Source organism: Chiloscyllium punctatum, chromosome 12 (genome assembly GCF_047496795.1).
Source record: "Chiloscyllium punctatum isolate Juve2018m chromosome 12, sChiPun1.3, whole genome shotgun sequence".
NCBI lineage: Eukaryota > Metazoa > Chordata > Chondrichthyes > Orectolobiformes > Hemiscylliidae > Chiloscyllium > Chiloscyllium punctatum.
Window position 1 is genome coordinate 75,110,770 of NC_092750.1, and position 12,952 is coordinate 75,123,721.

At 47.0% G+C, this 12,952-nt stretch overlaps 1 protein-coding gene across 5 annotated transcripts in view; it reads left to right on the forward strand.

The window, feature by feature from the left end:
• Window positions 1-12,952, forward strand: part of nckipsd (NCK interacting protein with SH3 domain) — a 370,618-nt gene that overhangs the window by 292,440 nt on the left and 65,226 nt on the right. For all 5 annotated transcript variants that reach the window (XR_011962070.1, XM_072582807.1, XM_072582808.1 and 2 more), the window contains 2 exons: window positions 6,102-6,272; window positions 10,462-10,548. Coding sequence is in view for 4 of the 5 variants with exons in the window: in XM_072582807.1 (XP_072438908.1) it covers window positions 6,102-6,272; window positions 10,462-10,548 (258 nt within the window). In the remaining variant the exon portion in view is untranslated. The remainder of the gene's footprint in view (window positions 1-6,101; window positions 6,273-10,461; window positions 10,549-12,952) is intronic.

Consider the following 12,952-nt stretch of genomic DNA (forward strand, 5'->3'; position numbering starts at 1 on the left):
CCCCAGCAATGGGCTCTGTCTGTGAGGGTCTCCCCCGGCGACGGGCTCTGTCTGTGAGGGTCTCCCCCAGCAATGGGCTCTGTCTGTGAGGGTCTCCCCCGGCGACGGGCTCTGTCTGTGAGGGTCTCCCCTGGCGACGGGCTGTGACTGTGAGGGTCTCCCCCGGCGACGGGCTCTGTCTGTGAGGGTCTCCCCTGGCGACGGGCTGTGACTGTGAGGGTCTCCCTGGTGACGGGCTGTGACTGTGAGGGTCTCCCCTGGTGACGGGCTGTGACTGTGAGGGTCTCCCTGGTGACGGGCTCTGTCTGTGAGGGTCTCCCTGGTGACGGGCTGTGACTGTGAGGGTCTCCCTGGTGACGGGCTGTGACTGTGAGGGTCTCCCCTGGTGACGGGCTGTGACTGTGAGGGTCTCCCTGGTGACGGGCTCTGTCTGTGAGGGTCTCCCCTGGCGACGGGCTGTGACTGTGAGCGTCTCCCTGGTGACGGGCTGTGACTGTGAGGGTCTCCCCTGGTGACGGGCTGTGACTGTGAGGGTCTCCCCTGGCGACGGGCTGTGACTGTGAGGGTCTCCCTGGTGACAGGCTCTGTCTGTGAGGGTCTCCCTGGTGACGGGCTCTCTCTGAGAGGGTCTCCCCTGGCGACGGGCTGTGACTGTGAGGGTCTCCCTGGTGACGGGCTCTGTCTGTGAGGGTCTCCCTGGTGACGGGCTCTGTCTGTGAGGGTCTCCCTGGTGACCGGCTCTCTCTGAGAGGGTCTCCCCTGGCGACGGGCTGTGACTGTGAGGGTCTCCCTGGTGACAGGCTCTGTCTATGAGGGTCTCCCCTGGCGACGGGCTGTGACTGTGAGGGTCTCCCTGGTGACGGGCTATATCTGTGAGTGACTCCCTGGTGACGGGCTCTGTCTGTGAGGGTCTCCCCTGGCGATGGGCTGTGACTGTGAGGGTCTCCCTGGCGATGGGCTGTGACTGTGAGGGTCTCCCTGGTGACGGGCTGTGACTGTGAGGGTCTCCCTGGCGACGGGCTCTGTCTGTGAGGGTCTCCCTGGTGACGGGCTGTGACTGTGAGGGTCTCCCTGGCAATGGGCTCTGTCTGTGAGGGTCTCCCTGGTGTAGTCTCTGTCTGTGTGAGGGTTTCCCCTTGATGCAGGCTCCCTGTGTGTTTATAAAGTAATTGTGTACCCACCTGATGATTCTGGGTATCATTTTGTTTCACAGACCAACATCAATATGTTGAATTTAGCAGCAAAAGACTTGCATGGGGTTTTTTTCTAAGTATGTAATTTAGCACAAACACCAGTTTCCTGGTTTCCTGTCGAGAAATCAGATCCCTACTAGAGATTAACAGAGATGTTATGGATCACCGCTGGGACAGGCAGAACTTTAACTCAGCCCTCCTGTGTTAGAGATAGGTACATTAGCACTGCACCACAAGAGCCCATTAATCTGATCTTTATTTTTCTTTAAATAAATCCAACACAAAATCATTCTTTACACCCAATTCATAAGTTACAATCATTGCCCACCAGTGGCAGTGATAAAGCCAACCTTTATTTCAAACATTCATCGCCAATTTATCAATCTGCCCGATTAGCAAGTTACCAACACTGAAACAATAACAAAAACCAGAAAAGGAGGGAAACCAAGGAGGGGCTATAACAAAATGTTGTTACTGGTGGAGACCATGCATTCTAGCCCTTGCCATGCCAACTCAACTTCACACTGACATTGATTATGTTCCTAAAGACCTCCCACTGAGTCATGACTGCATTGTTGTGGATCTGGAGTCACATGTAATCCAGACCAGGTAAGGACAGCAGATTTCCTTCCCTATATTAATGAACCACATCATTTCTCCATTTTATAAACCAACCATTGACATCACCAATTCTACCACTAACAAGAAACAAAAAGGTGAGAAACAAGGGACGGAGCTCTATCAGAATGGTATCGGAGTGGGAGATGATGCACTGCAGTGATCTAGATACTTTTATTACTTTTAATGAATTTGTTCAGATGTGCTTTGGCACACCTTTGGTCCTGGTGGGACTTGAACCCAGATGACCTGGCCCAGAAGTGGGGACACTAGCACTGTGCAATAAGAACCGGCCCCCCCAATCATATCCTAAATGCATGTTCAAAGCACAATACTTGATCACTCTGGAGTTTTTGTGAAATAACACCACAGAGGCATGTGTAAAGTCCCTGACACTGATCCATCTTCCTCAGAGCCAGCTCCCAGGTTGAATAGGATGTCTGGCACTCCTGTGTATATGTTGCGCGGTACAGTGGCTCAGTGGTTAGGACATTGTAAAGTACAGCACTGTACAGGCCCTTTGGCCCTCGATATTGTGCCGGCCTTTTATCCTACTCTAAGATCTGACTAACCTACATACCCTACATTGTACTATCTTCCATGTGCCTATCCCGCAGTTGCTTAAATGTCCCTAATGTATCTGACTCTACTGCCCACCCACCACTCTCTGTGTAAAGGAATTACCTCTGGCATCTCCCCTAAACCTTCTTCCAATCACCTTAAAATGATGCCCTCTCATGACAGCCATTTCTGCCCTGGGAAAAATCTCTGACTATCTACTCTATCTATGCCTCTCAACATCTTGTACACCTCTACCAAGTCACCTCTCATCCTTCTTCGCTCCAATGAGAAAAGCTCTAGCTCCCCCAAACTTTCTTCATAAGACATGCCCTCCAGTCCAGTCCTGGGAAATCTCCTCTGTACCCTCTCTAAAGCTTCCACATCCTTCCTAAAATGAGATGACCAGAACTGAACACAATATTCCAAGTGTGGTTGAACCAGGATTCTATAGAACTGCAGCATAATCTCGCAACTCTTAAACTCAATCCCCCTGCTAATGAAAGCCAACACACCATATGCCTTCGTAACAACCCTATCAACTTGGGTGGCAACTTTGAGGGATCTATGGACATGGACCCCAAGATCCCTCTGTTCCTCCACACTTGCCTTTAACCCTGTATTCTGCATTCAAATTTGACCTTCCAAAGTGAATCACTTCACACTTTTCCAGGTTGAACTCTATCTGCCCCTTAGCCCAGTTCTACATCCTGTCAATGTCCCATTGTGACCTACAACAGCCCTCAGTACTGTTCACAACTCCACCGACCTTCATGTCATCGGTAAACCTACTAACCCACTCTTCCACTTCCTCATCCAAGTCACTTATAAAAATCGCAAAGAGCAGAGGTCACAGAACTGATCCTTGTGGAACATCACTGGTCACTGAGCTCCAGGTTGAAAACTTTCTGTCTACCATAACCCTCTGCCTTCTATGGGCCAGCCAATTCTGTATCCAGGCAGCCAAATTTCCTTGTAACTCATGCCTTGTTACTTTCCGAATGAGCCTACCTTGGGGAACCTTATCAAACGCCTTGTTGACATCCATATACACTTAATCCATTGCTCTAACCTCATCAATGTGTTTTGTCATATCCTCAAAGAATTCAATAAGATTTGTGCCCCTCTCAAAGCCATGCTGACTATCTCTAATCAAACTATGGTTTTCCAAGTAATCATAAATCCTGTGTCTGAGAATCCTGTCCAATACTTTGTCCATCACTGATGTAAGACTGACTGGTCTGTAATTCCAAGGGTATCTCTCGTCCTTTTCTTGAACAAGAGATTAACATTTGCCACCTTCCCTCATATGGCACTACCCCAGTAGACTATAAGGACACAAAGATCATCACCAAAGGCGCAGCAATCTCTTCCTTCTCTTCCTGTAGCAACCTTGGGTATATCCCGTCTGGCCCAGGGGATTTGTCTATCCTTATGTTTTTCAAAACTTTCAGCACATCCTCCTTCCTAATATCAACTTGTTCTAGCATATCAGTCTGTTTCACACTGTCCTCACAACCATCAACATCCTTCTCATTGTGAATACTGAAGCAAAGTATTAATTGAAGACCTCCCCTGCTTCCTCTGACTCCAGGCACAAGTTCCTTTTATTATCCCTGATCAACCCTATCCTCACTCTGGCCGTCCTGTTGTTCCTCACATAAGTACACAATGCCTTAGGGTTTTCCTTAATCCTATCTGCTAAAGCTTTCTCATGCCCCCTTCCAGCTCTCTTAAGTCCATTCCTCAGATCCTTCCTGGCTACCTTGTAACCCTCTAGAGCCCTGTCTGATCCTTCCTTCCTCAACCTTAAGTCAGCTTCCTCCTTCCTCCTGACTAGATGTTCCACATCCCTTGTCACCCAAGGTTCCTTCACCATACCATTCCTTCCTTACCTCAGTGGGACAAACTTGTCTAGCACTATCAGCAAGTGCTTCCTAAACAACCTCCACATTTCTATCGTGCATTTCCCTGGGAACATCTCTTCACAATTTAGGCACCCCAGTTCCTGCCTAATAGTGTTGTAATTCCCCTCTTCCTATTAAATAATTGCCCATACCGTCTGCTCCTATCCCTCTCCATGACGATAATAAAGGTCATGAAGTTGTGATCACTATCACTGAAATGCTCTCCCACCGAGCGATCTGACACCTGGCATGGTTTGTTGCTAAGCACCAAATTCAATATGGCCTCCCTTCTAGTTTGTCTATTTGAACTAAGTAGGTTCCAATCATTATTAGGGAAGTTAAAGTCACCCATGACGACAACCCTGTTATTTGTGAACCTTTCCAAAATCTGTCTCCCAATTTGTTCATCCACGTCTCTGTTGCTATTGGGGGGCATATAGGAAACTCCCAATAAGGAGGCTGCTCCTTTCCTGTTTCTGACTCCCACCCATACTGACTCTAACTTCCTGGAGCTGTGATGCTATCCCTGATTAGCAATGGCACTCCTCCACCTCTTTTACCACCCCTGCCTATTCCTTTTGAAACATCTTAAACCCTGGAAGGTCCAACAACCATTCCTGTCTCTGATATCCAAGTCTCCACAATAACCACAACATCATAGTTCCAAGTTTGTCACCCTTAATCCTGATACTTCTTGCATTAAAATAAACACACTTCAACCCATCACCTTTGCCCTATCAAGTGCCTGTTTCTCCTCACAAGCTCTCTGCATGCTGTATCTGGCTATTCACTGTCTACTCCATCATCTGATCCATAGCTCAGGTTCTCACCCCCCTGCCAATCTAGTTTAAACCCTCTCAAAGAGGTCTAGCAAATCTCCCGTCCCCCAGTTCAGGTGGAACCCATCTTTCTTGTACAGGTTCCCACCTTGCCCAGAAGGTATCCCAATGATCCACATTTCTGAGGCTCTCCCTCTTACACCAGCCCGTGTGTTCATCTGCACTCGCTCTCTATTGCTAGCTTCACCAACATGTGGCACTGGTAGCAATCCTGAGATTACTACTCTGCTTGGCCTGCTTTCTTGCTTCCAACCTAACTCCCTATCTTCTCTTTTCAGGTCCTTATCCCTTCCCCACCCTATGTAATTGGTACCAATGTGTATCACAGCTTCTGGCTGCTCTCTCTCCCCCATAGACTCAATCCGAGAACTGCTGCCTCATAGCACCAGGTACCTGGATTCGATTCTCCCCATGTCTGCGTGGGTTTCTTCCAGGTGCTCCAGGTTCTTCCCACAGTCTAATGATGTGCAGGTTTGGTGAGTTGGCCATGCTAAATTGCCCCATAGTGTTCAGGGATGTGTAGGTTTGGTGCATTAATCAGGGGTGAATGTAGAGTAATAGGGTAGGGGAATGGGTCTGGGTGGGTTACTTTTTAGAGGGTCGGTGTGGATGTGTTGGGCCAACTGGCCTGTTTCCACACTGTAGGGATTTTATGATATCAGTCAGAGCTCCCTGATTAGACCAGATTAACAACCCCAACTGGGGGACTCATATTCTGTGAGGTCAGCCTCATTACAATCACGACAGTTGTGGTTCAGGATCTAACTTTTTTAAAAACTCTGACCGATTCATAGGCTGTTGCTTTTCGAGTACTGTCAGAAATTATCTCTTAGTGTTACAGCCGTGAGCATTTGATGTCCTCCCATTGTAAGTGTCCAAACATCTCATCCTACTGAGCAATCCCCCACTCCCCAGCCCAGCATATACTCCATTGAGGAACTCAGTTATAAATGACCATCATAATTATTGATGTTTCTTTTTGACAGGATCTCAGTGCAGCTTTACCCAGGGGGCAGGTATGTCAGGACGAACAGAGACTTGAGGTGATCTTCACTGACCTGGCACGACATAAAAATGACTCTCAGCAGCGGAGCTGGGCTCTACATGAAGATGAGAGCATTATTTCCTGTTATTTGGAGGAGCTGCTGGGTATCCTGGTGAGCACTAAATAAGAGATGTTGTAGCTTACAAACTGTTCCAATGTGCGATCTGTCGGTCCTTTCTGAAAGAGTGGGGTGGCTCTACCAGGAAATACCATGTTTCTTCAACATTTGAGCTGAGCAAACTCAAGTTACCTAGGTCCACCTTATTCCCAGGAGAATGCACCCCTTCTGATTCAGTCTCAGAATAAACAGGCCTGCCATCTATGGTGTTGTTGAGGAGGAATTTCCCCGGTTAGTCTCTGGAATTCTGTACCACGGGAAAGGAGGCTGGGACAATTCCTGTGTTCAGGTGTCTGATTGACAAGGGATTCTGGGTGACAGCAGGAAGGTGAATCAATAATTATGATCAGGGTCTTATCGAATGGTAGAGCTGGCTCAAAGTGCTGAGTGGCTACTCCTGTTCCTCGTTCCACGACAATATAAACAAATTGGTCAGAATGGGCCGATGGAATTTAACCTACAAGGGTGTTTGAGACGGGAAACCTCGCAACCTTTAAAAATACTCCTTGGATGAGAGCTTGAAGAGATTAGTCTATTTGATCCATCTGGTCTAGGAACGAACACTATTGATCTCAAGCTGCTTTGACTCACAAGAGGGTGATTGGTATACTAACTACCAAGTTCCTTCCTTATAAATTAAAGGCAACAGCTTACAGCAGCTAGTGGGAGGGGAAAGAAAAAGCTGGTTTTCTTCAGGCTTCAGGTATTTTCTTTATTGGAAAGAGAGTGAGAGAGACACACAGCCAGCTCATCTAGCAGTTCAAAGGTGGCTTACTGTTTCATTCTCACTCAGCTGCCCAGGAACCAGAGAACTATTCAAAATTACAATTCCAACCTGTTAGCCAAAAAACACACTGCCCACACACACGCACACTGCTGTGCTGTCTCCAAACAGCTTCTCACACTGCTCGAACAAAGCAGCAGTGTGAACATCATACGCAATGAATTCCAGTAACTTTGTTTTAAAAGTACAGCAATTCCTTCTACAATCCCTGATTTTAAAACCGACCACCTTCCAATTTACGAGGAGCAGGAAAATCGACGTTTTGAGCAAAAGTCCTTCATCGGGAATGAGGCTGGGAGCCTCAGGGGTGGAGAGATGGCTAGGAGGGGGTGGGCTGGGGGATAAGGTAGGGGGGAATGTGCAATGGGTGGATGGAGGTGGGGGTAAAGGTGATAGGTCAGAGGGAAGGTTGGAGCAGAAGGAAGATGGACAGGTGAGAAAGGTCATGAGGACGGTGCTGAGCTGGAAGTTTGGAACTGGGATAAGGTGGAGGAGGGGAAATGAGGTAACTGGTGAAGTCCGCATTGATACTCTAGGATTGGAGGGTCCTGAGGCAGAAGATGAGGCATTCTTCCTCCAGGCGTCTGGTGGTGAGGGAGCAGCAGTGAAGGAGGCCCAAAACCTGCATGTGCTCGGGGGAGATGAAATGTTGGGCCACGGGGCGGTATGGTTGATTGGTGCGGGTGTCCCGGAGATGTTCCCTAAAGCGCTCTGCTAGGAGGCGTCCAGTCTCCCCAATGTAGAGGAGACCGCATCGGGAGCAATGGACTCAGTAAATGACATGTGTGGAAGTGCAAGTGAAACTTTGTGGAAGGCTCCTTTGAGGCCTTGGACAGGGGTGAGGGGGGAGGTGTGGGCACAGGGTTTGGAATTCCTGTGGTGGCAGGGGAAGGTGCCAGGAGGGAGGGTGGGTTGTTGGGGGAGTGTGGACCTGACGGGATAGTCATGGAGGGAATGGTCTTTATGGAAAGCGGATAGGGGTGGGGAGGAAAATATATCAGTCAGTTTGTAGGTGGCGGAAATGGCGGAGGGTGATGGAGGTTGGTGGGGTGGAAGGTGAGGACCAGGGGATTATACTTTAACCAACTCATTTAATGTGTGGCAGCTGGGGGTCACTGTGGGAACCGTTAACTTGGACTTGGGCAAATAATGCTCTTATTGTTTTAATGACAAGACAAGAAATGATGGAAAAGCAATGGAATATACATAGATCGTACAAAACCTGTTGCACAGGATTCAAAATGTATAGTAGAGGAGGTGGAATCTAACAGTGAGGAGCTGATATTTTCATTTTATAGTGCTGGGATCAGTTCCCGTCTGGAGTACTACAGTCAGTTTTAGATAGCACATTACAGGAACAGTTTATTGGCCTCGGTTGCCGTACAAATTCAGTAGAATAATATCATGAATAATCTGTTACATCCTGAGGATAAGTTTCAGAAATCTTGTTTGTATTGTTTCTATCTAGAAGGTTGAATGATGATCTAAAGGTAATCAAAATGTTAAAAGGTATCTTAGAACATAGAACTGCTGAACACACAAATGGAATCCTTCTGCATGCAATCTTCTGCCAAACAAGACACCAAACTGAACTAATCCCTTCTGCCTGCTATTGGGCAGAAGCCCTCCATTCCTTACATGTTCATGTGCTTATCCTAAAGTCTCTTAAATGCCCTGATTGTATCTGAACCCCTCACCACCTCGGCAGCCGTTCCACGCACCTACCACACTTTGTGTAAAAATCTTGCCTCTCACATCTCCCTTGGACTCTTCCCCTCTCACCTTAAATCCATACCTGTAGTCTCAAACCTTTCAACTCTGGGAAAAAGAATCTGACTGTCAACCCTGCCTCTGCATGTTCTAACAAGTCTCCCCTTAGCCTCAGCCACTCCAGAGAAAAGGACGCTAGTTTTTCTAACCTCTCCTTATAGCTTATGCCCTCTATCCAGGGCAGCATCCTGGTAAACCTCTTTTGCATGTTCTTCAAAGCTTCTACTTCCTTGCTGTAATGTGGCAACCAGAATTGAACGCAGTACTCTAAGTGTAGCCTAACCCAAGTCTTACGAAGCTGCAACATGATATCCTGACTCTTGTACTGAATTCCCTGACCAATAAAGGCAAGCATGCCATACACCTCCTTTACCACCCTATCTACTTGCGCGGCCACTTTCAGGGAGCTATGGACTTGAACCCCAAGATCCCTCTTCACATCAAACCCCAAAGTCCCTCTGAACATCAGAGAAGCAATGTTCCCTGATACAGCAATTCATCACAAGATGAAGCAGTCTTGAACTTTGAACTGGAATCATTGGGAGTGAAATCAGAAAGTGATTGCACTCAAACAGTGGTGGAAACCTGGAACTTTACCTAAAAAGGACCGTGAATGCTGGAGGGCAGTTCAAATGTTCAAGACTGTGATTAATAATTTTTTTGTTAGTTTAGGAGGTCGAGAGATCTGTAGCAAACATGGGGCAATACTGTGGAGCTGTAACTGACCTGGAATCTAATGGCCTGCTGACCAGTCTATGAGTACTGAAAAGCAGTCGTCTTAATCCTACAGAAAGCCCCAGCTCCCTGACTGCTTCCCCTCTGCTGTCTCTGAGAGGGAGAGAACATAGTCTTGATGATTCCGATAAAACGTTCTCGTGTGAGGCCAGCTGATGACATTCAGAAGCGATAATCTTGTCAGGGATCCAGGGCTTCTCCAAGTTTGATAGAGCATGGGGTCATAGCACCAGAAGAGTGGCTGTAAAGCCAACAACAGAAGCAGAAGGAGCTATTATAGAAACTGGTGATTGCTGTATTCATAGAAATCCTACAAAATCATAGTACAACCATCCCTACAGTGTTCCCAACAGGTCCACACTGATCCTCCGAAGAGTAACTTTCCCAGATCCATTCCCCTGCCCTATTACTCTACGTTTACCCCTGACTAATGCACCTAACCTACACATCCCTCAACACTATGGGTAATTTAACATGGCCAATTCACCTGACCTGCACATCTTTGGATTGTGGGAGGAAACCCACGCAGACACGGGGCGAATGTGCAAACTCTACACAGACAGTCACCCGAGGCTGAAATTGAACCTGGATCCCTGGTGCACTGAGGCAGCAGTGCTAATCACTGAGTCACTGTGCCGCCCAGAAAATCATTTGAAAAGCGCACACTGGCCAATCTGGTCTTCTCTGAGATCTTGCAGCTTGCTCAATTCCAGCAGAATTTTTTTTTCCCTCCTAACTTGCACATCTCTCAGCTCTACTTATTATTGTCCGATAAAACAGTGGGTTTCATAAGCAGAAATTATGTGCTGCCATCAATACAGGGGATGTGTGCAGGATTCTGGAGAGAACTCTGTCCACCAGCAACCACTCTCACTGTTTCTTTTACTTTCTCAGACTGATGCCGACCCAGAAGTCTGTAAGAGGATGACGAAGAGGAACAATTTTGAACCAATTCTTTCACTAATTGCGTACTATCAGATGGTAAGGAACACTGGGTTAAGAATGTGGGTGATGGGTCAGAGAGGGACATCATTAGACTTTTCAGTCTTACAGATTGATTTTACTTTGTAAATAATTCTTTCAGATTTCTCACCACTTGACCTCCAAACTGGGGCCAAGAGTAAACTCAAATGGTGCTCTCCCATTGGCAGTGTGACTAGAGAGTCGGGGGAGGGGTGTGTTCCTGATAATTCCTGGTGCTGCAAGGTTTAGGCATTTGTTGCTGTAGGATTATACTAGCCTTGCTTTGATGTTTAACATCAGATTTTTTACCCCAGTGGGAGATAATGCAGACTTTCCTTCAGCTGAACGAAGGCATTTCTCATACAATCCCATTGCTCTGTTACCTCCCACTCACTCAACCTGATTTTCCCCACAGAGTACTCCATTGTTACCTCCTTTATCCCCCACTAATCTTGTTCTCCTCATTGCTGCCTCGTGTAAGTTTGTCTAGATTCTGAATTCTTGGCTTGATGCAGCAAGGTAGGGTTTCTAACTTGAGTTAGGATCATTTGAGTGAGGTGTTATAAATACATTAGACAAGCAGGAATGACAGAATGGGAATTTCTAGTCCTTGAGGGCACAGGGTCCCTTGATTGCTGTCGGCGAAGGCAGTCTTCCTTCACCCCAGGAGTATTGCTCAGTTGTGTCACACAAATAATATCACGTTAAAAATCACACAACACCAGGTTATAGTCCAACAGGTTTAATTGGAAGCACACTAGCTTTCGGAGTGACACTCCTTCATCAGGTGACTACCACCTGATTAAGGAGCGTCGCTCCGAAAGCTAGTGTTCTTCCAATTAAACCTGTTGGACTATAACCTGGTGTTGTGTGATTTTTAACTTTGTACACCCCAGTCCAACACCGGCATCTCCAAATCATGAATAATATCACCGAAGCCAGAGTGGAGCTCTCAGCTTCCACGTGGCAGCACAGTAGCTTCGTGGTTAGCACTGCTGCCTTACAGCGCCAGGGACATGGGTTCGATTCCCACCTCGGGCGACCGTACATGTGGAGTTTGCACATCTGTGTGGGTTTCCTCCCACATTCCAAAGGTATGCTGGTCGGGTGAATTGGCCATGCTAAATTGCCCATAGTGTTAGGCGCATTAGTCAGGGGTAAATATAGGGTAGGGGAATGGGTCTGGGTGGGTTACTTTTTGGAGAATCATTGTGGACCCCCCAAAATAGTCAAAGTGTGCCACAGGAGAAGCACAGCAGGTCAGGCAGCATCCAAGGAGCAGGAGAGTCAACGTATTGGGCATAAGCCCTTCATCAGGACATATCTGCTGAAGGACTTATGCCCAAAATGCCAACTCTCCTGGTCCTCGGATGCTGCCTGACTTGCTGTACTTTTCCAGCGCCACACGTTTCAGACTCTGATCTCCAGCATCTGCAATCCTCACATTCTCCTATTTTAAAAAATGGCTGAGGTAAATTCTAAGATTTTACTTCAAACTGACATAGAACCCAAGCAATTAGCAATCTTCTCAAAATCATTGACTCATTTAGCATATTTTCCCAATGATATTTTCACAGGCTAATCCATTGCTGTCTATTACAAATGATCCTGTTGCAGATATGACCAAATCTTATGCTGAGCTCTGAACTTTTACATTACTCACCAGTTGTGGCAGAATACTCTATGTACTCAGCGAACAGTATAATTCTTCCACCTCTATCTCTTTCTCTCTCGTCTGCTTAACAGGAAATGTGCGGCTTTGATTTTCTTTGTGCTTTGATTTTGTCTTTTGTTTTTACTATTTTTGTCCATCTCTGTCAAATCATCCCTCAAAAACCCTTCAGTTTGTGAGAATGCATCTGAGGCCATTCTTGTTTTCTACCAGATGCTGTTGAGAAATAAGATGAGAGGGTCAAAGCTACCTAGATGTTACCTCATTACTATTTCTACTAAAGATCACCTTGTTGCTTTCAAATATGACTCCTCTTTTGGTAACTCTGAAATTACATTTGCTGCTTTAGTTTTAATCATTTGTTTGTTGTGCATTTTTATGTCCAGACACAGTTAGGCAGAAGTGAATTCGACAGATAGTGGTGAAGGGCAAGCTGAAAAGCAGAGGTAGAGTTGAGGCAGATTGAAGAGGGGTAAGACAGGGAAGAATCTCAGTGCTCAATAATCATAGGATCCCTACAATGTGGAAACAGGCCGTTCAGCCCATCGAGTCCACACCACCCTCTGAAGAGCAGCCCACCCAGACTCACCACTTGTAACCCTGGATTTCCCATGACTAATCCACTCTCGCCTGCACGTCCCTGGAACAAGATGGGCAATTTGGCTTGGACACTTCACCCTACCGTACACATTTTTGGAGTGTGGGAGGAAACCGGAGCGCCCAGAGGAAACCCATGCAGACACGGGGAGA